At 40.6% G+C, this 25,039-nt stretch overlaps 1 protein-coding gene across 1 annotated transcript in view; it reads left to right on the top strand.

The window, feature by feature from the left end:
- Window positions 1-25,039, top strand: part of Agk (acylglycerol kinase) — a 77,587-nt gene that overhangs the window by 12,008 nt on the left and 40,540 nt on the right. Inside the window, exons 3-5 of the mRNA XM_021164845.2 lie at window positions 11,006-11,045; window positions 15,920-15,999; window positions 20,938-21,013. Coding sequence (XP_021020504.1) covers window positions 11,006-11,045; window positions 15,920-15,999; window positions 20,938-21,013 — 196 coding nt within the window. The remainder of the gene's footprint in view (window positions 1-11,005; window positions 11,046-15,919; window positions 16,000-20,937; window positions 21,014-25,039) is intronic.

Genomic DNA, 25,039 nt, shown 5'->3' with positions numbered 1-25,039 from the left:
GGTGTCATTTGAGTTGAAGACTTAGTGGAGATTGGTAAAGAATGTGACTAGAATTGCATGTTCTCAATGGACTATGAAAAAGCCAGGTTGTAGGGGGGGTTTACATATATGATACCTGTGTCTGAGCAGCAGTAAAGATCTTAAGGGGAGAAGAATATTGTGAACAAGGTAGCATTTTAGAGGTTTAGCCTAGCCTCCTGTGCAGGGTACATTTTAGAAGTTGATCACAGAGCTGTTAAAGGCCTGAAATAGTGGCAGCATAAGGAAAGGAGAGCAATGGGCAGATACGGAGCTGGGTACTAGGAGTGGCACAGCACTACAGTCACGAGGCTTCCAGGATTCAGGTTTGCTACCTGTGGGCTTCGTGGCCTTGTCAGTCACTTAAACCACTTAACTCTGAGCCTCGGCTCCTCGTCCCACATGAGGGATAATTATATGTGTTTGGCAGGTGAGTTGCAAGGACTGAATGAGGAGGTGTGGGTCAGCTGTCTTATACTGTGCTTAAATTTAGCTCTCTGCAGACGCTAGCTGTTGTTATTGCAAGGTGATTGACTGGGTATTTGGCTGAGGCAGAGGAGAAATCATTTTGTGGCTTCAAGACCGGTATAATTGGTGATGCAGAAAGAAGAAAGTCACCAAGGAGAATTGGTTTGAGGAAGAGGTATTATATTCTATTTTAGGCACACTGAGTTTGAGACCCTGACAGGATAGGCAAAGGGAATGTGTTAGCTGCCAGGTATAAATTATGCATGAGCCACACTTGACTAGACTGGTATTTTTTCCTTTGGTGGAGATTATGGTTTCAGGAGTGTCTCTGGATGTCTGAAAGCGCATGCTTTACCCTGATATCCGCTCAGATGAGCCTCTGACTCTGTAGGCCATTGTCCAGGCACTGGCTTGCTCCCCTGTACAGTTGCGTTGCCAGTGCTGAAGCTAGGAAGTTTATTCCCCTTTGTAGCTTCTCTTTGTTTCAGATTTTGTTGAAATTTTGATAAAGCCATTTGTTTTGCTTTTTAGTCATTTCAAAGTTCATTTTGTATCACCCCATCCCCCACCCCATGTACAGGCTGATGCTGAAATTGGGGTTTTAATGGGTTCTATTTAAAGAAGCTCATTTGTGGGCAATTAAATAACATGCTTGTCAACCCAGATGTGATAGGGAATAAGGGAACTTTTTTTTTTTTAAACTTTTAAATACAATGAAGTTTAATTATATTCCATTTCTTTTCAACTCCTTTTGTTAGATTATGTGGAAAACAGATTTCTTCCTTAAAAAAAAAATCGGTATCTGTACTTTCCTGTATCTAAGTGGGAGAGCTAAGATGGAAGACAGGGGGTATATTTAAGTTATATTTTGTCTTTTTGGCTTCACATAATTGAGGAAATTTTTATGTTAGTGGTGTTACTTGTTCCAAGGCCTGGACAGAAAATAATTGTAGCTGATGCTGAAAGTACCGCTTCCTTAGTAGAAACCAACACTTCAAATGTATCATGTTTCGAAACACTGATATTAGTAGCTATGAACTTAGTATTTTCAGGTCAGAGGTTGTCCAGATCTGTCAAGGAGCTTTGAACCTGTAGTGTGTACCATCTCATGTGGGATTTTTTTTTTTTTTTTTTTTTTTTTAGAGAGAATTGTTAGGTTGCAAGAGAAGGGAGATTTTCTCTCAACCTATATGTTCTTGAATACCTTCATAATACATAATCTCTGAGTAGCACTTTGTCATTTCTTCTCTAGATTTGGTTACCTTGCTTATACCTGAGACTCAGTATATATGTGCTTTTATGACATTTGCCAATATATAAGGATGGTCATTGGGACCTAGAGAACTAGTATTTTGTTGCCTAATAGAGTGGCAGAATGACATTTGTATGGAAAAAGAAATCTCGAATAAGGTGTTTAAATGGATAAAAATGAATGGATAGAAAAATGTCGACATGAGAGAACTGACTCCCAAAAGTTGTCCTCTGACCTCCACATATATGCTGTGGCAAATGCACCACACAAACATACGTACACAAGTAAATATTCAAAATGAATTAGGAGTAGAAATATTACACACACACACACACACACAAGCTAGAGGACAATGGATGCTCTCCAATGGTAGGTGAAGCATCCCCTAATGGTGGTATAACAACACATAGATGGAAGCAGAAATGTAGCCACCAGTCAGAGATGGACCCCTATACAGGAGTATAAAGAATTCGGTCTTTGTGCTTCCAGGACTATCAGAATGGTGTGCTAGGAAGAAACATTGGTTTCTTGTGTGGACTTGGGTCTAGAAAAAAAAGGAAAAAATAATTTTTTATTCTAAGGAAAGAAAAGGCTTGCGATAGACCTTTTCATTTCTCTCAGTCAATGTATGGACGTTGTGTGTGTGTGTGTGTGTGTAGTGGGGGACAGAGTGCAGAAGCATCGTCTGGCTAATGAAAAGTTCTATAGAGCAGGCTCACAGGACAGGCTAGTCATGAGAGAGACCCCTCAAGGATACCATCTTTAGTTAAATCATTTCCTATTCTGAGCTGGACGGGAACAGACATGAGGAAACTTGAGAAACCAAGAGTTCCTTGAAGCATTTCCGAGTAATAGCTTATTCTATACATGTGTAGAAAAGTAACTGAGAATCTGAGAATGTTGGGGAAAGGTGGTTTGGGCATTCCTTATTTCAGAGTGTGAAAGAATGGGCACCGATCAAGCTGCTTGGGAGAGCCTTAGGAGTGGTAGAGTTGAGGCCTCTGTCTTGGGAAGAGGTCATTTGTTGCCTGATAAATATTACTGAATTAATTAATGCAGAGGTTGGGAAAGATTTATAGGCTTTTCCCTAAGCCCACCTGCAGAAGAAAGACTGTAATAGCACTTCAGTACCAGTGCAGGGAGAAAGTGTGAAGTGGGTGACGGATGAGCAGTGGACAGGGCTCTGTACTGCTGAAAATATTTAGAAAGTGGCAGGGGTATCAGCAGAAGCTACAGCAGGCCGAGAAGCAGGGTGTTTTGAGTTCTAGTGCTAAGCCTCCAGTCACTTTCTTTCTTTAATTTTATTTTATGTATGTGAGTATACCGTCACTGTCCTCAGACACATGAGAAGAGGGCATCAGACCCCATTACAGATGGTTGTGAGCCACCATGTAGTTGCTGGGAATTGAACTCAGGACCTCTGGAAGAGCAGTCAGTGCTCTTTAACTGCAGAACCATCTTTCCAGCCCCAGCAGTCACTTTCTAAGAGTGTGCATGGCCACAGACCAGAGGTTACCTCAAACTAGGTCAATTAGTCATTTTCTAGGAGCTCAGAGGGGTTGAGAAAACTGCCTAAGTGAACATTCTGCAGTCTTTTGGGGATGGAGACTGAGGTTGGACTTCTATATGTTCTCTTTATGTCATTACAAGATGAGAATCACCTCCACAGTGCCCCTTGTTACTAGAAGGGTGCTGTTACGCCATTTGACTGATGGGGTTGGGTGTATGGAAGCATTGTAAAGGATGGGCTACATCGTTTTTAAGAACATTTTCAACCTTAGCATTTCAGATGTCTAGGAAATGGGACTTGAGTTTGGACACCATTGACAAAAGTATTTGCTCTGGCTGCTGTTTGCCTTTCCTGCTTTGGCAAAGAAACAAAGAGTAAAATCAGGGATTGCAGACCTAAATATTACTATCAATATTCAGGAGTCCATGTTTTGGCAGTGAGCAAACCCCTCTTTGAATCACAAATCTCATTCAGTAAGTGGGTTCCCACATTTTGGCAAAGGCTTGTTGGAAGTGTTTTTAGTTCATTGTTGAATACCCTCCTGCAGGCTTCTTTCTCATTCCCTATGTAGCTCTTGTATTAAATTCATTGAGCTCTATATGATTATTATTATTGTTGTTGTTGGTAATTATACCACTTTGTCTCTCCTCTCTTCCTTCTGTTTTAGCAAATAATAATTCTTGAGAGAACTGCTTTTGCTTTCCTTTATATTATTTTAAAATGTCTCTTCCACTGTTAAATTAAGCCACCAACTAAAAAGCTGCTGACCACCTTTGTGCACTTTCCCCTAGTCCAGGAGGCTGCCTACACATTTGCAGGTCGTTAGTTAACTTTCTTGTTCTTTACCCATTTTCACTCAGCAACACAACTATAGTGGCTTTGATGCCAGCCATCACCTATATGGCTCCTAGTTTTCTCTTAGTTTTATGGCATTGAAGTGAAGACATTTGGCATAGTATATATCAACAATATTGTCCTCCTTTGTACAACATCAGGACTATAGAGATTTCTGTATCATTTTGTGCTTGAGAAAATTGAGAAGATATAAGTTTCCTTGGTGTCCATCATAGGGAGTCCCAGGAACATGGAAAGATGCTATCCATAAAAACAGAGATACTAGAGTGGAGGACCTCGTATCCTTTCAAGCATTTGAATTGTCCCCTTGGGGTTCTAACCTGTCACACTGACTTTTTTCCCCAAAAGAACTGAACATTTTTTAGGAAGGAAAGATTGAACATTCTTCCAAGTAGGCTGCACTTGCCTCTGCTGGATCAAAGCTTCATCTCATAGGCACAAGTGATGTGGTCACTGTCTTCTCACGTGTAACAGGGCCCGTGCAGTAGCCTTCATCTCCTTGGGAGGGAGTCTAGGTCATGAGGAAGGGGTTGAACCATGTAATTGGGAAACACTTTCCCTCTAGCCACTGGCTGAGATGCACTGTTTGTATTGCTGTGATTTTTTTCTCTATCCCTCCTTCTCCATCAACAAGAAGTGAGTGCAGCCCCTGGCAATGTGATGACTAATTATTTTAGGAAACCTGAGTGAGTTACTGTGGTTGCTGTAAACATCTAAACTTGAAATCTGTTTTGTGCAAAGCAAAGACAGTGTTTGCATGCACCAAGGGAAAACTGGTGGTAGAAATTGCTGAACAATTTGCTTCTAACTGTAGTGGGAAATAATCCTTTTTGAGAAATACGATGGATCAATGTAATTTTTCTCTTCATGTAAAGCTGTTATTGAAGTAACAACTTATCTTATTTTGCAGTCCTAAAGTAATAAATAAAACATTTATGGCTTGGAATAAATTGAGAGCATCCTATTACCTGTAGTAGCAGGCAAGTTCACATTCTTTTCAAGCCTCAGGCAGTAACATCAGCAGGTTTTTTTTTTTTTCTTCCTTATTTTCTAATCCAGAAGCTTCTAATTTCTTTGTGTCAAAGAGCTTCCATTCTGGTTCTGAGTAGGTGTCGAGGGACCCTTTCTGATATGACTCCATTTTGGAGAACCTCTTGTAAATTGTATTTATCATTAGTGCCCAGTAGGGACCGTGCTGTATAGAAAGAACATGGGCTGCCAGTTGATGTACAGTCAATTTTCTATGTTTGGTAGCTAGGTCTGACTCACATTCAGACTCTTGATCCATTAGGTATCTAGAATTTTCTGACACTGGAACAGTTCTCGGGCTTAGTGGTTTACAGAAAGAACCTCATTGCTTTGGTCTTTTAAGAGTACCAGTTGCATCCTGTTCTTCATGTGTATGCTCACACACAGCCTGAGGGCCTTCTGACCTGGCAGGATTCCCATGACCATGTGGGGTTTTTCTTCCTTGTCCTTGGCTACACGGGAGAATTGTCTCAGATGATCTGCTGGTTCAGGATTGCCAGGTACTCAGACAAGAATAACCTTCAGTTTTCCTTCAAGGACGAAGTGTGCCTTCTGAACACAGTGAGTCAATTTTCCTGTTCAAACATTTGCCACTTATTTATTAACAAGTATTCATTGAGTTCCCACTGTCTGCAAGAGTCTGGGCTGTGGGTTGTATAGGAGAAAGTACTGGCAAATTATCCTTTATTTAAATAAGTTATTTAAAGGAAGACAACATGAGTAGTTTCATGTGTGGTTGGTTGAAAGCAGGGGTGGTTTTGTATTTGTTTTTTGTTTTTTAAATTTTTCTCCAAATTTGTATTAGTTGATTTTCATAACTATGATTGAAATAGTAAACAGAAACAATTTACAACAATGGACAAAAATCTTATTTGAACTCACTGTTTCATATGGGTTACAGTGTCTCCTGCACGGGAAGGCATGGAGGAAGGAACATGTGGATGGATTAGAAGGCAAGAGCGTTCAGACTGGAACCAAGGACAGAATTACCTTCAAAGGCTGACCCCATAGTGGCCCTTCAGTCAGCTAGGCACTACCTCCTAATGTGCTATAGCCTTCAAAACAGTACCACAAGCTGGGGACGGAGTGTCTGAAACACAGACTTACTAGAGATATTTCAGATTAAAACATAACATTTGGGGAAAGACAAAATGACCAAATACTTGGAAGTCTGAACTCTACTACCTTTTAGGAGAAGCAAAACATGAAGTATAAAAGTTGTATCAAAGGGAATGATGGGAAATAAGGAAAGTCGAACCCTTCCATTGGTTATCCACCAGAGCTTTCACTTTGTCTCCCTTCCTTCCTTCCTTCCTTCTATACTTCATCTTTTTCTTTTATTGAAAATAGATAACTTTCTCATACAATATATCCTGATTATAGTTTTCCCTCCCTCTTCCCTTTCTATTTCCTCCCCACCTCCTCTCCTCTCTGGATCTACTCTGTTTCTATCATTAGAAAAGAACAGGCTTCTAAGATAACAACCAAACATAACAAAACAAAATATAATAAGGTAAAACAAAAACTATCATATTGAAGTTGGGCACGGTAACCCAACAGGAAGAAGAGAGTCCTATGAGTAGGCAAAAGAATTAAAGACCAACTTGTTGTCACAGTCAGGAGTCCCATAAAAATACTAAGCTAATAGCTAAAATATCTATGCAGTGGACGGGCCCGTGCTTGCTGCTTCAGTCTCTGTGAGCTCAGAAGCACTTAGTTGATTCAGATGACCATGTTTTCCTGGGGTCCTCCATCCACTCTTTCTGTCTCCTCTTCAGAATTCCCTGAGCTCTGAGGGGAGGGTTTGGAGGGAGACCTCCGATTTGGACTCTCTGCATCTGTTCCCATCTGCTGCTGGAGGAAGCCTCTCTGGTGATGATTGGATAAGGTTCTGATCTAGGAGTATAACAGAATATTACTAGGAATAATTTTATTGGTTTGTTTGTTTGTTTTGTTTGTTTGTTTTTTAAGATTAGTCAGGTTTGTGTTTACCTTAGGTCTCTGTCTAGTTTCTGGTTCTTGGTTATCCAAGCCGTGTTGGGGTGCAGGTTCCTTCTTGTGGAGTGGGTCATAGGTCAAACCATACATTGGTTGGTTATTCCTACAAGGTCTGTGCCACCATTGTCCTAGCATATTATTCAAAGATGGGTCACAGGTTTTGTGGCTGGGTTGGTGTTCATGTTTCTTTTTCTATAGCCTACAGAGTACCCTTCTCTACTAAAGAGACTAGACTGTAAGGGCTCCATGTAGGCACCAGATCGACTTCTCTATGTTCAGTGAGGTGTGTGGGTGACAGTGACAATACCCCATCCCATGATAATTTGCAGAGAGCAGCCTTTTGTCTTAACAACCGCCTGGGTTGGAGATTTCTGTGGGAGCCTCTTGGCCAACAGCTCAATTGAATGTTCTCTAATCCCACCACTGGAAGTCTCACCTGGCTACAGGAGATAGCCAATTGAGATTCCATATTCCCCATTACCAGGAGTCTCCATTAGGATCCCCTTCATAGAGTCTAGAAAGTTTCCACTGTACTAGGTTTCCATACCACCCTTCAAGTGCTCCTCAGGTCTAGTCATCTTTCCCCAAACTCTCTCCCTCCATCCCATTTCTCCCCTCACCTGATTCCCTGTTGAATCCCTATAAACTCCCAGTTTACCCAGAAAGTCGGTTCTAATTACTCCTCTCAGGGAGATTCCCGTATCCCCCTCGATCTCTCCTCTTTACCTAACCTCTCCGAATCTATCGTTCACTCAATGATAAGTGAATATATATCATATTTATCTTACTAGGTCTGGGTTACCACTCAAGATGAGTTTCTCTAGTTCTATTCATTTGCCTTCAAATTCATGATGTCATTTTTTAAACAGCTGAGTCATGCTTCATTATGTAAATGTACTACAAGTTCTTTATCCGTTCTTCTGTTGAGGGACATCTAGGTTCTTTCTAGTTTCTGGCTACTGTGAATAAAGCCACAGGGAACACGATTGAACAGATATCCTTGTGTTAGGATGGAGTGTCCTTTCAGTATATCAAGAGTGTATAGCTGGGTCTTGATGTAGATTGATTGCCAACTTTCTGAGGAACCCCCATATTGATTTCAGTAGTAGCTGTCTGAGTTTGCACTCCCACCAGCAATGGAGGAGTGTTCCTGTTGTTTTACATTCTTGCCTGTGTGAGCTGTTACTGATCATAGCAATTTTGTCAGGTGTAAGATGGAATTTCAAAGTAGTTTTGATTTCCATTTTTTTGATAAATAGGATGTTTAACATTCCTTTAAGTGTTTTTCAGTCATTTCTGATTCCTCTCTTGAGAATTCTGTTTAGATGTGTAGCACATTTTTAAATCGGATTATTTGGGTTTTTTTGATACCTAATTTATTAAGGTCTTTATGTATTTTGAATATTAGCACTTTATTGGATATAGGGTTGATGAAAAATGTTTTCTCTCTTCTATAGGCTGCCTCTTGGTCCGATTGACAGTGTCCTTTGCCTTACAGACACTTTTCAGTTTCATTAGGTCCCATTTATTAACTGTTGATATTAATGCCTGAGCTATCGGAGTCCTGTTCAGGAAGTTGTCTCCTGTGCCAATGTGTTCAAGACTATTCCTCACTTTCTCTTCTGTCAGGTTCAGTGTGTCTGATCTTATGTTGAGGTTTTTGACCCACATAGACTAGAGTTTTGTGCAGGGAGATAGGTATGGTCTATTTTCTATTTGCATTTTTCTACATGTGGTTTTTCAGGGGGTGCCTGCTAGAATTGGGGGATGGGATTCAGCCTCAAGTCAGGGGAGGGAGATTAGAAGGCATGGCCTGTGGAATCCACAGACCTCTCTACAGCTTTTGCTGTTCATGCCGCAATATCTGCCTCCTGATAGTTCCTTTGTTTTTTCTGTATTTTTGTCACATGGTCATATTCTCTGAAGCTCTAGCAAAACCATATTTCTGAAACATTTTTAGAATTTCTTAAAGTAGTTATTAGAGCGTGATATATAGATCATCAAAATATAGTTGACTATAACTATCTGTAGGCTTAGCCTCTGTGGACTGAACCTACTGCAGATTAAAAAGTATTCATAAGTATTCAATCTATACTGAAGATGTATATATATTTTTTCTTGTCTGTGTTTGAACAATACAGTGCAAGTGTTTATTTAAGTAGCTTTTATCTTGTATCAAATGTTCTGAGTAGTGATTTGGGTATCTGTAGTGGAGGAGCGGTGTCTTAGATCCACTTTCTGTAGAACACTGGAGGACTGTCCATCTGAGTTCAAGGACTTTTTTTTTTTTTTTTTTTTGAGAATGCATTTGTGTTTTTACAAATATCCTGATTCAGAGAATAAGATTAAGACAGTTTATGTGATTTAGATATTAGAGTTAACTGTGATCATATTGAGATTTTCTTTGTATGGGCTAAATCAGTGCATATTCTGGCTTTCCTATAGGCAGCATATTCCATTTTGCACATTAGATTAATATTCTTTTGATTTTGAAGAATATTCTGAAAGATGAGGCAGTATTAATAATGATGAAGGGTCGGGGAGGGGAGAGGTTACACAACTCCCCTGCCACTTGTGTGCAAAGTTACACAGCAGGTGGGGCCTGACCCTGACTGTCAGAGCTACATGATGTAGACCAGCCCTCATAACAGATCAGTGCCTTTCAACTCTATTAATGTGTGCTTTTAAGGTACTGGAGCCATTATACTTTTCAGGGAACACTGTTTCTAGCTTTCAGGTCACTCACTATTTTGGGGTATTGTGTTGCTTGCCTGTGGAAGACAGGTTAACAGGTAGCAACTGTGGCAAAATCTGTTGGTTTATTCTCATTCCTTCCTAATTATCAGTCTTGAAATTACTGTCCATTGCCAAATTTCAGGTCTCCAATGTTATGATGGTGATCAAGGAATATATGTAAAGTAATCTTTTTTTCCTTTAAAATCTTTTCTTTGGTTATTTTCTAGCAATACCAAGTGTGTAAGTGCAGACTCGGGTGTTGAAGACTGGCCTTGGCCTCTGCAAGTACTCAGAGCCCATTTAGTGTGCGCTCATGACACACTTTAGAAAGCTTTTGTGTTAAATACATGTTTGCATTCTGAAAGAATGTTTTCATATTTGGAAGCCAAACTTTTCCCTCCTATGTCCACTTGTGATATAATAGAGTATCTGATAGTGCTATAAAAAAGAGGGGTCTCCTAAAACAGTAACGGAAGCAGCGGGATAGCAAATTCAGCTTTGTCAAATGACCCAAGTAATAGCCACAGGGTAGAAAGACCCAAGACGTATATTAGTTTCTTGTTGTTGACTAATAACTGAGTTTGACACACCGTCAATATTTATTATACTATTTTGTAGGCCAAAGTCCAAGGGTTTACAAGGCCTGCCATTCCTTCAAATGCTATAAGGGGAAAGGCTACTTCCTGGCTTTTCCATTTGGCAAGGCTGTCAACATTCCTGGGCCCATAGTTCCTTCTGTCTTTAAAGCCAGGAGGTGACCACCCTCCCAGAGTTATATGTGTTCTGATCACAGCCATAAAAGCTTCTCTGCCTAGAAGACCTATCAGATAATTTCGGATGCTCTCCTGGTCCTGAAGCTCTAAGTTAACCTGCACTTTCCTGTTGCAGCTCTTCAGGTTCTGGACAGTAGGCTCTAGATGTGTCAGAGGTCTGGGTCATTTTTCTACACACCAGAATGTAGAAATAGGTAATACAAGCTTTCACTCAGAGAATGTATTTCCCAAATGTGCTCCTGGTTTGAGATCAGGTCTTTAAGAAATCTTCACTTAAGGTACTTTTTTTTTTAAAGCCCATCCATTCTATTTGGGTCTTAATCTCTAGGAATGCTAATGCTGGGTCTCTTTTGTTTGCTTTGATAGTGATAACCTGCTAAGAAGAGCAGCCTGTCAAGAAGCTCAGGTAATGCCATTTCCTGTGATAAAATTAAATCGCCCTTATCTCCGCTGTGCAGAAGACACAGCCACTCCAGGGACTGACTTACTTGGGGTCTTGCATCAGTGCAGTGTGACTATTTTCCCTCCACCTCCAGATGGATCAGGCCGTCAGCCAACTCTGAGTGGAATGGGTGGAAGTTAGCCATCTGGTGAAGAACAGTGCTGACGCCCACCCTGTTAGGCTTGTTTACTCCTGGATCCCTCCCAAGAACACATAACTGGACGGCTGAAGAGCTAGGAATTGGCGTGTGTTAGCAGTTATCCTTGAATATCTGGCTAAACCCTGAATCTGGAACAGCCCCCAGGGATCTTGGTTCAGAGCAGATTTTACCTCTGAAAGTCAAGTCTTGTTAAAATTGTTTTCTTCTGCTTTTAAAGCCCATGTCACTAACATAGCTGATTCCTAGCACCGCACTGCCATCCAGTTCCATGAGATGCTGCTTAAGCATTAATTTATCTGGCTGTGGTGGTGATAGTTGAGTTGTAAATCCTTTCAGATTTAACACCCTGGCTTTCCTCTCTTCCCTATTTGTAGTTATACCCTGCAGATGGATTTCTGTGATTCAGTACCTTTTTGTTATATGTCATTTAAGCTTATGATGTCAGAAATGCCTGAAGAGATGTATGAAAGTTAAAATGGCAAAGAGAACGAACACATTTAGTAGAAGTGGGTGTCAAACCTCATGTTTGTTTCTGAATTATTTTCATAGATGATAATGACAATAGATACTATTAATAAATCCTTCTTTGGTTCCAAATATGTTTTAAGAATTTGATTTTATTTCTGCACAGATGTACCATCTAGTATAGCTTTAAGTTATTTTAAAAATTAATTTAAGCTTTAAATTTTTAAGATCAGCAAGATGGTTCACACCTATAATTCCAGCTTTCAGGAAGCTGAGGCAGGAGGATTGCCATGTGTTTACCTCCTGGGTTACATAATGAGTTTCAGGCCAGCCTGAGATAGGCTATGAGTCCCTCAAAAAATAAGCTGTTGGATTATTTTTGAGTCTCAGTATGATACTCTAGAACATATATATAATGCTTAATGATCAAATCAAGGTAATGATCAAATAAACCTTAATATTGAGTTCCAGGTAGTTCTGCTGATACACTCTCCTCTTACTTAAGGTGAACCCTCTGCTTATGTTCTTTCTGAATTTCAGCCCCACTTACTTTCCCAGGAACAAGGTCTTGTTAGGAACTTTTTCCACATACTGACCCCTTACTGTTCTAATCCTCCAGTCCTCTGCACATGTTTAGCATCTTCCATGTGACTAAAGGTGCATTGATCCTCTCAGCTTTCTCTACTTTTCCTATGGTCTTTTTAAATCTATTGAGTGATTTTAAAAAATCACGTAAACTCAACTCTAGCTTTTACAAACTTCTTAATCCATTATGGACCTGGCACCTGACTTTACAAGTCTGGCTAGGAATTCTTGGGACTAGGAAATGAGGATAAGGAGGGGCAGTCTAGTGCTGTAGATCTGGAGTCTGGCTACAGAGTACTGGGGTCCTGGGAAGAGATACCACCATGACCATAACTCTTATAAAGGAAAACATTTCCTTGGGGCCGGCTTATAGGTTCAGCGGTTTCGACCACTGTCATAACAGCTGGAAGCTTGGCAGCATGCAGGCAGACAAGGTAGCTGAGAGAGAAAGCCACACTGGACCTGGCTTGAGCATCTGAAACCTCAAAGCCCACTTCCTAGTTACACACTTTCTCCAACAAAGCCAGCCCTCCAGTAATGCTATTCCCTATGACTGTGGGGGCCATTTTCACTTAGACTACCACATTGTGCTCCCTGCTCCCCGTGGGCCTGTAGGCACATCGTCATGCAAAATGCAGTTAGTCTAACTTCAAAAGTCCTCACTCATAATCTATCACAGTTTCAACCATGTTTAAAAGTCTACAGTTGAAAGTCTATGATAATCAAGGCAGTCCCTTAACTATAACCTCCTGTAAAATCAAAATGAAAAAAACAAAGAAAAAAGCCAATCACATACTTGTAACATACAATGACACAGGGCATACATTACTATTCCAAAATGGAGGAAAGAGAAGGATAATGGAGTACTGGACCAAAGCAAGACCGAAAGCCAGCTGGGCATACTCCAAGCTTTGCATCTCCATGTCTGCTGTCAAATCAGCTCTCAAACTCCTTTCGCTGTTTTTGACTGAAACATAATTCTTTCTCTTGGACTGGTTCCATTCCCTGATAGCAGCTTTCCTTGGCAGGTATCCCAAGGCTCTGTCATCTTCAACATCTTGGGGTCTTCAAGGCAGTCCAGGCCTCACCTTTACAGCTTCATGCAGTGGTCTTTCTAGGTCTCCAAGAAAGGGCATCTGCATATGCCTGGCCTCAGAGGCCTTCCTTAGTTGTGGAGGGAGACTCTATACCTCTTTTCTTGTGTCCTTGACTCTATAAACTTAGGTACCATGTGGCTAAAGCTGCAAAGTTCTGCTGCTTGCGTGAACCCCTTATTCAAATACATTTTCTCCAGCTTTCTTGTTTATTTACTTATTTATTCATTTATTTATTTTCATTTTATTTTTCAGCTTTCTGGTTTTGATAGTTTCCTTCACTGCCTAAGTTTGGCTATCCTGGAACTTCCTTTGTAGACCCAGGCTGTCCTTGAACTCTGAAATCCACTTGCCTCTTCCTCTCAAGTGCTAGGATTACAGGTTTGTGGACCTGGCCTTATGCATTTAATTCCTTTTTCATTTAATTCCTTAGCTGGGTGGGGGTCTTGTTCTGAGGTCACCACTCCCTTTACTCCATTTAGCATCTGGCTTTTCTTTAATCTGTTTACATTCCCTGGGGCTCCTTTTCTTCCTCAACTGTACTTTTTGTATTTTTCCTTGCTCTTAAGTCTTTTGTTGTAGATCTGCATAAGACTTGCTACTATTAACCACAGAAGACAGTCAATGCTAGGTTGTTTGGAAAAGTTCTTTGCCAAAACATTTAATCAATAATTCCTTAATTTAGCCTCAGGGAGATTTTTTTGGACAAAGGCAGAAAACAGCCACATTCTTTACCAAAATACTACAAGAACAATCTCTAGGCCACGTATAATATTTTTCTCTGAAACTTCTTAAGCTGGGCTCTCATAGTTCAAATCACCCTCAGTACCACTATCTTCCATGATCCTACTAGTATGGCTCATTAAGCCCTGTTTAAAATGTCCAATGGCATTTCCAGTTCAAAAGTCCCAAAGTATTCCATATTCTTCCAGGCAAAAACTGTCAGGCCTATCATAGCAATACCCTATTCCAGGAACCAGCCTCGATCTTAGTTAGAGTTTCTATTGCTGTGAAGAGACATGACCACATCTCTTAGAAAGGCATTTAATCAGGCCAGCTTAAAGTTCAGAGGTTTACTCCATTGTCATAATGGCAGGAAGCATGGCAGTATGCAAGTAGATGTGGTGATAGACGGGTAGCTAAGTGATCTCTACCCAAATCAGCAAACAGCAGGAAGAGTGCCACACTGGGCCTTCCTTGAGCATCTGAAACCTCAGAGCCCACCCCTCAGCGACACACTTCCTCCTACAAGGCCATTCCTACTCCAACAAAGGCAGACCTCCAATAATGCCACTCCCTATGAGTCTATGGAGGCCATTTTCATTCAGACCTCCACAGCTGAGTTAGTTACTTCATTCCTGATGGAATCCTAGAATGAAATGGATCGGAACAAACCAAATTGATGATATGATATGGTTGATATATTTGGAGACTTAGCCAGAAAATGTCAAGATACAAGAGTAAAAAGAGAACAAGATACAAGAGTAAAAAGAGAACAGAAGAGATAATGGGCAGGTAGTGTGTGTGTGTGTGTGTGTGTGCACTTGTCTATGCAGGTGTGTATGGAGTTAGCATTGGCATGTTATTCTCCCTAGCTCTCCCAAGCTTTACTGAATTGGAGCTTGCCGTTTCCACTAGACCGTCTGGCCAGGGAGCCCCCCAGATCCACCTGGTTTCTCCTCCCAGCACTGGGGTTATAAACATACACTGACACTGGGGATCTGAACTCAGTGTCTTAGGCTTGTGTAGCACTTTACTATTTAGTTACCCACGTAGCCATCTCCCCAGCACAGAGCTTGTTTATTTAGAAGGTGTAGAAAGGATCTCTAGTGGACAGTAGAGGGGAGGCAGATTTAGACTGAGTTGTTCAATACAACATCTTGCTGTAGCTCTTCCCTCTAATCTTTGCTTGATACTTGTCTTCTAGAATTCTGCTGCCATAACCCAGACTTGTTTTTCAACACCAAGACCTGAGGTTTTTGGCCTTTTTAGTGTTTTGTTATCATGATTCTTTTCATCAGCTCTCTTCCCCAGTTTAGATGTCTCAGTAGTAGCTCCCCTTCTGTTGGTGTTTTGAATCCTCACATTTAATCCTTTGCTTCTTGATCTGTTCAGCCTTAGAGCCATAGAATAGAAAACAGTTTGAGTACTGGGTTTCTTCTATGTATACAGATGGTGAAAATTAACTGGTAACAAAGACTCCTGAGGAATAAATTTAGTATAGACTGAAGGCAAAAGGATTGTAGCATGAAAACCGAATGTCCCTTCTCATAGCCTGTGGCTGTGCAGGATGTATGCTTATAATAAAAGGTACTAACTACTACCACTGGTGAGGAAAGCCAGGTTTTTGTCCTAATGTAAAATCGTCATTGAGTAACTGCATACTTTGGTTATGATGCTTATAGTGACTCCGTTATGGAGATCATGGATGAGCTTTTGCTCTTTGGCTGGATGACAAAAAACAAAAAAAAACCAAACCGTATGTGATCAACAGCTGAATAAAGAATTTAATTGAAAATGTCTTTCTTTTTCAGGTGTTTGGCAACCAGCTCATTCCTCCCAATGCACAAGTGAAGAAAGCCACCGTCTTTCTCAATCCTGCAGCTTGCAAAGGGTATTTCAGTTTGTGACTGCCTGTATTTAGTTTTTCTAACGGCAAAGGACAAGTCTCCACAAAAGCAGGTGGTAATCTGTGTAGGACTAGAGTGACTGGGACTGATTACTCTGCAGCCACAGTTAGTCTCCAAGTGCTGCAAATTGATGTTCATCAAACACCAAGGATTTATATCAGCTTGAGAGCAGTCCTACTGGGAATGACTGCTCTCCTGCTTTGCATAACTGTGTTAGGCTGCCACCACAAAGAAGTTTGAGAGATCAGGAGCACAGTGGGCTCAGGAGGACAGTGTATTCTTTACGAAGGAGGGAACCTTCTACTGGCCTTAGAGAAAGTTCACTCTCCCCAAACAAGGATGTGGCCTGTAGGGCAGTAACCTAAGGACAGGAAAGATTGCTTCTCAGTAAGTGCTGCACGAAAGGATTGTGGAGAATAAGGTGGGAAGAGCAGCGGGGCTTTTGCTAGAAGTGGCATATTTGTTGGTTAGTTGATGGTACCCGTTGTATCACCCTGAAATGCAGGGTACTGTGAAGACAAGGAAAGGTTGTGGAGGAACTCAGAATTGCCCTGTCTGGGGGAAAAAGCCACAAGCAGGAAAAAAAAGTTTACAGTGTTAGTTAGGTTGTGGAGAATATAAATGCAAAGGCATCATCGATCACTTTAAAGAAACAGCTTAAAAATTACCTTTAAAAAATAGAATGAAAAAGTTGAAGAGGGAAAAAAATACTTACTGTTTTCAGTGTCCAGATCAATAGTGCTTTGAGTAATTTGTGAATATATATACTAGGTTGGACACTATAAGACTGAAGTCGCACACATCGATAATGAGTACTTGAGGCTGGATTTTAAGTGTTCAGGCACTGTTGTCTGAAGCAAAATGAAGCCGAGGCCCTCAAAGTCAGTTCTGTAGGATCTTTTGGGGAAGTTTGAGCATGACTTCGTGTATTGACCTCCTCTGTAAGTTGTACCTATAGATTATGCAGAGTAACCTTGCTTAATAGAATATTGCCAGACTTGGTTAAGGCCACTTCCCTCCTCCATAAACACACCAATTTTTATCTCAGTAATAAATGATACAAGTTCTTAAATAGCACAACCAGAACACCAGCACATCAGTCACTATGACCTGGTGAGGGCAGTAGAGAGCTCTGTGTGTGTGTGTGTGTGTGTGTGTGTGTGTGTGTGTGCTCGCGTGCACGTGCGCACACGCATTTGCTTCTGCTTCTAGAATATTCTGAGTTACTTAGCCTCCTAAATCTTCAGTTTACTCAGTTAGAAAACTAAACAACATAATAGACACAAAGCCAGAACACATACATTAAGAACCACATGATGTGTTTGTGTTAAATGCCGCAATGCTTATGAGTGTTAATTGTTTATTAAGGCCTGCTGCTGCTGCTGATGTGATGATGACAATGATGTTTGTGTCTAGCTGGGTTCATAATATTCTCCACTTTGTACTCTTATTTTTCCCAAGAATTTTTGTAAGCCCTCTTTCGCCCTTCTTTAAAGATAGCTGTTTGATGTGCCTGTCCTTTAGAAATCTTTAATTTCTGGTGAAAATGTTGTGGCAGTTTCCTTAAGATAGAGTCAACTATTATAAGTTCTGGCTTCCAATAAGTACTTGTTTGTGGGTTTTGTTGTTGTTTGGTTTTGGCTGATGTTTTTGCTTTTTTCCCTTGCCCATATTGTTTTAATATTCACAATTTAATTTTTTAGAGATTTAGGTCCTTACATTTTATACAAAACTGCACGTCCTGGAAGAATTAGTTTTTCCTTATCCTACCAGTGTGTGTATGGGAGGTATGTGTGCTTGTGAGTATAGGGGCCTGAGTGTGTGTATGGGAGGTGTGTGTGCTTGTGAGTATAGGGGCCTGAGTGTGTGTATGGGAGGTGTGTGTGCTTGTGAGTATAGGGGCCTGAGTGTGTGTATGGGAGGTGTGTGTGCTTGTGAGTATAGGGGCCTGAGTGTGTGTATGGGAGGTGTGTGTGTGCTTGTGAGTATAGGGGCCTGAGTGTGTGTATGGGAGGTGTGTGTGTGCTTGTGAGTATAGGGGCCTGAGTGTGTGTATGGGAGGTGTGTGTGCTTGTGAGTATAGGGGCCTGAGTGTTTGCTCTTCCACTTTACTCTTTGAAGTAAAGTCTCACAGTACCGCTCAGAGCTTGCCATATCACGGCTGCTGTCCCGGACCAGCTTGCTTTGGAGATCCTTGTCCCTGTCTTCAGAGGCCCAGCTGGCCATCACAGCCACTGGGTGCTTATGTGGGTTTTGGGGATCTGAACTCCAGGTCTTCACACCTGAGCTTGTTCAGCCAGCCTTAGCCATCACTGAGACAACACTCCAGCCCCTGCTTACATTTTTAAAATTAAAGCAGGCTCTTGTTTGTAAATCCAATACTTTATCTAAAGGTGGGCAAAGGTGTAGCCACAGATGGCCTCCTATAGCAAGGTGAATCCCTGCATGCACCTGGGACACAGAGCTCTAAAACTCCCCAGCACTTTTGTTTTAAAGCTTTCACTATTTAATGGCCCCATTTTTGTCATTGTGGCTATGTACTAACACATAATGTATAATTTATTGTACAGCTCTCTCATTATGTAGGACTGGTTTAAAACTTCAGGAGAACTTTAAGAAACAAGGTAACTATGTGTTTACTGTTAATAAATAATACATTAAAGAAGTAATTATCTTGTGTGGTGCCTGAGTCTAGGAATTGCCGTAAGTACATAAAGTTTTTATTCAGGCCTGATGCTATTGCACCCTTAATTATGTAATAAATAATGTATTTCTTACTGGCAACACTTGCTTTTCAATCTGAAGAAAAGTCTTTTTGCTTTTATTTTAGAGGTTTCCTGAACTAGTGGCATCATACAAAGATGCGAATGAACAGCTCCTGCTCAGATTGCTTTCCTTAAGCTCACAGAGGTACAGCTCTGTTGTGACTGATAGTACAGAGTCAGGCTTCATCAGAGGCTTGCTTTTAGGAAATAGATCTGCTGTGCTCCCAGCTGCTCTGTTCTTACCATTCCAGCAGTAAAAGCATCCCTTATAATGTCCCTACCTTCCCTATTTTTCTGGGCTAGGTACAAACATGGTGAGGAGGAAAAAGGCAATTCATTTCCATGTCGATTTCTTGTTCATTCTGATGGGTGGCAAATATTCTTGATGATGACCAATGGTTCTGTGAGCTAACATCTCAGTTTCTATCCTAGTTCACGATAAGGACTGTTTGTTATATTGCCATTTTGTTCTTTTCAGTAAAGATGGTGAATATCTTCTGTGCTCAACTCCTAAGTATTCCTCTTTAGCTGCCTTTGAATTTCTCATATAAATATCATTAAGAAAGGGGCTGGAGAGATGGCTCAGTGGTTAAGAGTACTGGCTGTTCTTCTAGAGTTCCTGAGTTCAATTCCCAGCGACCACTTGGTGGCTCCCAACCATCTAATGGGGTCCTATGCCCTCTTTTGGCACACAGGTGTATATACCGATAGAGCATTTATACATTAAATCAATCAATCAATCTTAAAAAATATATATATCATTAAGAAAGGCAAAGCATGCATCATTGTATTTTAAGGAAATTGTATTTCAGTAAGACAGCTAAGTGAAAATGTGCATAGAAGTTAGATGTTTTAATACTGGTTTTGGGGTGTGTGTGTGTGTGTGTGAGAGAGAGAGAGAGAGAGAGAGAGAGAGCAAGCGAGTGAGAGAGAAACAGAGAGAGAGAGAGAGAGAGAGAGAGAGAGAGAGAGAGAGAGAGAGAGAGCAAGCGAGTGAGAGAGAAACAGAGAGACAGAGACAGAGAAATTTATTTGATTTTTCAACTCTGCCATTTGTGTGGAGTGACTTTGCCACTTCTGCCTTTGATTCCTGGACTGTCTTGAGTTTTGACCTGCATTGGACTGGAGTGCAGTAATGGAATAATGTTCATGAGAAGTGCACAAGGCATCCAAAAAAGTGTCACAGCCACGTTGTTTGCCTTGTCTCAGAATTTACCTCTATGATTGGAAGAGATTTATTCCCTCATTCGTTTGTATACTAATCCATCATTTACTTAGTGAGTGCGTTTGAAATATCCCATCTGTCATCCTTGAAGTTGGCTGATTCAAGAATTAATAAGGACTGATATCTATTTTTGTAAGTTTCTTGAGTTGTCCTAATGACCATTTTGAAAGCTGTCCTCCTTGTATGTTGAAAGCATTGCTGATGAACAGGTGCATATCAAGTGCTAGCGGAATAAAGATGGGCTTCTGTGCTTGGGAGATGTAGACTGGCTTTACATTATCCTTGTTAGTCATCTATCCCAATAGATACCTTTTGCTTTTCCTTTCCTAGTAAAAATTCAGCTCTCATAGAAATACTTTTGATCTGTCTCTACAAGTTTAAAGATTTGGAATGAGCCCTAGTGTTTAAACTTAAAAAAAAAAAAAAATTGTGTCTTTTTCCAGAAGAGCGTTTGATTAGTAAGGGATTAAGTAAGTCTGTTCTGTTCCCATGGGCCATATAAATACTGTTACAGTAACTACCTCTGCTCTGCTCCTTATAGGAGAATATAAGGAAGTTCCAGTAGCAGACAGGCAGCTGCGAGAGTGTGAGCTGTGTGCGCTGCTCAGACAAGCCCTGCTTGATGCCGTGGTTATCTGTTCTGTTGCTGTATCTGGCGTTAGGAATTCTGCAAGGATCAAGCTTTGTTATTTTGAGTGGAGCTATATCTGTTGCTCATTGTTGCTCTAGAGAATGTAGCTTCCCAAATGTATACAAGCTGACTGTATGAGACGGGACAAACTTACTTTTCTCTCTATGGAAACTCACTGTTGAACTTCCTATTCTTGAACAAATAAAGCAGGTCTGTTCTCTAGGGCATGTGGTTACAGTTTTTATTCTCAGCTTGAGAATGTGTCTTAAAATACTGTGCTTTTTCTCCCCTTTGTCTACAGCAAAGCCAGAACTCTATTTGAAAAAAATGCTGCTCCAATTTTACACCTGTCTGGCATGGATGTGACTGTTGTCAAGGTGAGACTTCCTCTAGAGTCTTTAAGTACACAGGTCACCATTTTTAATGTATTCATGTGTTCTCTGCTCTTGCCTTCTAAGCAGAACCCAGTTTTAACTGAAGATAAGAGGAAAATCAATGTTTGTCTCATTCTATTCATTACTCAAAGCAGTTTTGTTTTCTCGTGACATGGTCAGCTTTGTATTTCAGCACAGACTCGGATGGGTGTTTGGAGGTCCTGATACTTTGCAGCAGGTAAAACTAACTCTCTCAGTTGTCAGAGTTCATCCCCAAAATACAAAACTCTCTACTTTGAGTGGTTTAATCTCTTGGTTTTCTTGGTAGTTCTACTAGCAGGTAAACATTTTCTTCCTGGTAAAAAAATTTGTGATAAATAATTTATAAAGTAAAATCATTAGAATTTTTTGATGTTTTAGGTAAGAAGAAAAAGGGACAAAATGAGTTAGAAGGAATTGTAAATTTTAGACAGCTCAGGTTTCCATTTTGATAACTTTAAGCAGCATATGTGTGAGTGTATGTGGTGTTCATTTAGTCAAAACCAGCCTTATGCTGTATTTATTGTTAATTAATTGAAGAAAATTGTGTGTATGTATGTGCACTGCATGTATACCTAGTGTTCACAGAAGCCAGAAGAGAACTATCAGGTCCCCTGGAATTATCAGGAACTGGAGCTATACATAATTGTGAGCCGCCATGTGTGTGCTAGGATTCAAAACATGATCCACTGGAAGAGCAACAAGTACTCTTAACTGTTGGGCCATCTCCGCAGCCCCTGCACCCTCCAGGGTTTTAAAACTGAGTTATTTTTTAAATTTTTTTTGTTTTTTAAAGTTATGGTTTAATGGCACTATATCTCCCTTCCATTTCCTCCCTCCAGACACAACCATATACCCCTCCTTGTGAAAATGGAGTTTCTAATGATATTTATTGATTCTTTGAGACTTTCATACAATATATTTTGATACTTTTCATTCCCCACTACTCCCTCTAACTCAGACCAGATCTACCTCCCCATCTGCACCCCCTAATTCTCTAACCCCTTCTAACTTCATGTCTCCTTTAAAACACAATCCGTTGACTCAATTTTGTGCTAGCATTCACTGGAGTAGGACCTACCAGAACCAGCTCTTAAGAAAACTATCTCTTCCTTCCCTAGAAGCCATGAATTGTCACTAGCTCCTTAATTACTGGTGGCAGCTCCTAAGCCCCTTTTTTTTTCCTTTTCTTTTTTTTTCTAATTAGGTATTTCATTTACATTTCCAATGCTATCCCAAAAGTCCCCCACACGCTCCCCCACCAACTCCCCCACCAACTCCCCCACCAACCCACTCCCACTTCTTGGCCCTGTTGTTCCCCTGTACTGGGGCATATAAAGTTTGCACGACCAAAGAGCCTCTCTTTCCACTGATGGCTGACTAGGCCATCTTATGATACATATGCAGCTAGAGACACGAGCTCCAGGGGGGTACTGGTTAGTTCATAATGTTGTTCCACCTATAGGGTTGCAGATCCCTTTAGATCCTTGGGTACTTTTTCTAGCTCCTCCATTGGGGGCCCTGTGATCCATCCAACAGCTGACTGTGAGCATCCACTTCTGTGTTTGCTAGGCCCCGCATAGTCTCACAAGAGACAGCTATATCTGGGTCCTTTCAGCAAAATCGTGCTAGTGTATGCAATGGTGTCAGCGTTTGGAAGCTGATTATGGGATGGATCCCCGGATATAGCAGTTTCTAGATGGTCCATCCTTTCGTCTCAGCTCCAAACTTTGTCTCTGTAACTCCTTCCATTGGTGTTTTGTTCCCAATTCTAAGAAGGGGCAAAGTATCCACACTTTGGTTTTCATTCTTTTGAGTTTCATGTATTTTGCAAAATGTATCTTGTATCTTGGGTTATTTAAGTTTCTGGGCTAATATCCACTTATCAGTGAGTATATATCATGTGAGTTATTTTGTGATTGGGTTACCACACTCAGGATGATGCCCTCCAGGTCCATCCATTTGCCAAGGAATTTCATAAATTCATTCTTTTTAATACCTGAGTAGTACTCCATTGTGTAAATGTACCACATTTTCTGTATCCATTCCTCTGTTGAGGGGCATCTGGGTTCTTTCCAGCTTCTGGCTATTATAAATAAGGCTGCTATGAACATACTGGAGCATGTGTCCTTTTTACCAGTTGGAACATGTTCTGGATATATGCCCAGGAGAGAGGTATTGCGGGATCCTCCAGTAGTACTATGTCCAATTTTCTGAGGAACCGCCAGACTGATTTCCAGAGTGGTTGTACAAGCTTGCAATCCCACCAACAATGGAGGAGTGTTCCTCTTTCTCCATATCCTCGCCAGCATCTGCTGTCACCTGAATGTTTGAACTTAGCCATTCTGACTGGTGTGAGGTACAATCTCAGGGTTGTTTTGATTGGCATTTCCCTGATGATTAATGATGCTGAACATTTTTTCAGGTACTTCTCAGCCATTAGGTAGTCCTCAGGTGAGAATTCTTTGTTTAGCTCTGAGCCCCATTTTTTAATGGGGTTATTTGATTTTCTGAAGTCCACCTTCATGAGTTCTTTATATATATTGGATATTAGTCCCTATATGATTCAGGATAGGTAAAGATCCTTTCACAATCTGTTGGTGGCCTTTTTGTCTTATTGACGGTGTCTTTTGCCTTGCAGAAGCTTTGCAATTTTATGAGGTCCCATTTGTCGATTCTCGATCTTACAGCACAAGCCATTGTTGTTCTATTCAGTAATTTTTCCCCTGTACCCATATCTTCGAGGCTTTTCCGTACTTTCTCCTCTATAAGATTTAGTGTCTCTGGTTTTATGTGGAGTTCCTTAATCCACTTAGATTTGACTTTAGTACAAGGAGATAGGAATGGATCAATTCACATTTTTCTACATGATAACCGCCAGTTGTGCCAGCACCATTTGTTGAAAATGCTGTCTTTTTTCCACTGGATGGTTTTTGCTCCCTTGTGACCATAGGTGTGTGGGTTCATCTCTGGGTCTTCAATTCTATTCCATTGGTCTACTTGTCTGTCGCTATACCAGTACCATGCAGTTTTTATCACAATTGCTCTGTAGTACAGCTTTAGGTCAGGCATGGTGATTCCACCAGAGGTTCTTTTATCCTTGAGAAGAGTTTTTGCTATCCTAGGTTTTTTTGTTATTCCAGATGAATCTGCCGATTGCCCTTTCTAAATCGTCAAGCTGCTAGTGTGTGCTCTCTCTAGTTTCTTTTTGGAGGCACTCAGAGCTATGAGTTTTCCTCTTAGAAATGCTTTCATTGTGTCCCATAAGTTTCGGTATGTTGTGGCTTCCTTTTCATTAAACTTTAAAAAGTCCTTAATTTCTTTCTTTATTCCTTCCTTAACCAAGGAATCATTGACAAGAGTGTTGTTCAGTTTCCACGTGAATGTTGGCTTTCTATTATTTATTTTGTTATTGAAGATCAGTCTTAGTCCATAGTGATCTGATAGAATGCATGGGACAATTTCAATATGTTTGTATCTGTTGAGGCTTGTTTTGTGACCAATTATATGGTCAATTTTGGAGAAGGTACCATGAGGTGCTGAGAAGAAGGTATATCCTTTTGTTTTAGGATAAAATGTTCTGTAGATATCTGTTGGATCCATTTGTTTCATAACTTCTGTTAGTTTCACTGTGTCCCTGTTTAGTTTCTGTTTACATGATCTGTCCATTGGTGAAAGTGGTGTGTTGAAGTCTCCCACTATTATTGTGTGAGGTGCAATGTGTGCTTTGAGCTTTACTAAAGTTTCTTTAATGAATGTGGCTGCCCTAGTATTTGGAGCATAGATATTCAGAATTGAGAGTTCCTCTTGAAAGATTTTACCTTTGATGAGTATGAAGTGCCCCTCCTTGTCTTTTTTGATGACTTTGGGTTGGAAGTCGATTGTATTCGATATTAGAATGGCTATTCTAGCTTGTTTCTTCAGACCATTTGCTTGGAAAATTGTTTTCCAGCCTTTCATTCTCAGGTAGTGTCTGTCTTTTTCCCTAAG

The sequence above is a fragment of the Mus caroli genome, unplaced genomic scaffold (assembly GCF_978045245.1).
Source record: "Mus caroli unplaced genomic scaffold, Mus_caroli_1 scaffold_7, whole genome shotgun sequence".
NCBI classification, from domain to species: domain Eukaryota; kingdom Metazoa; phylum Chordata; class Mammalia; order Rodentia; family Muridae; genus Mus; species Mus caroli.
The sequence above is the reverse complement of the archived record's forward strand: the minus strand, read 5'-3'. Positions and strand labels throughout refer to the sequence as shown.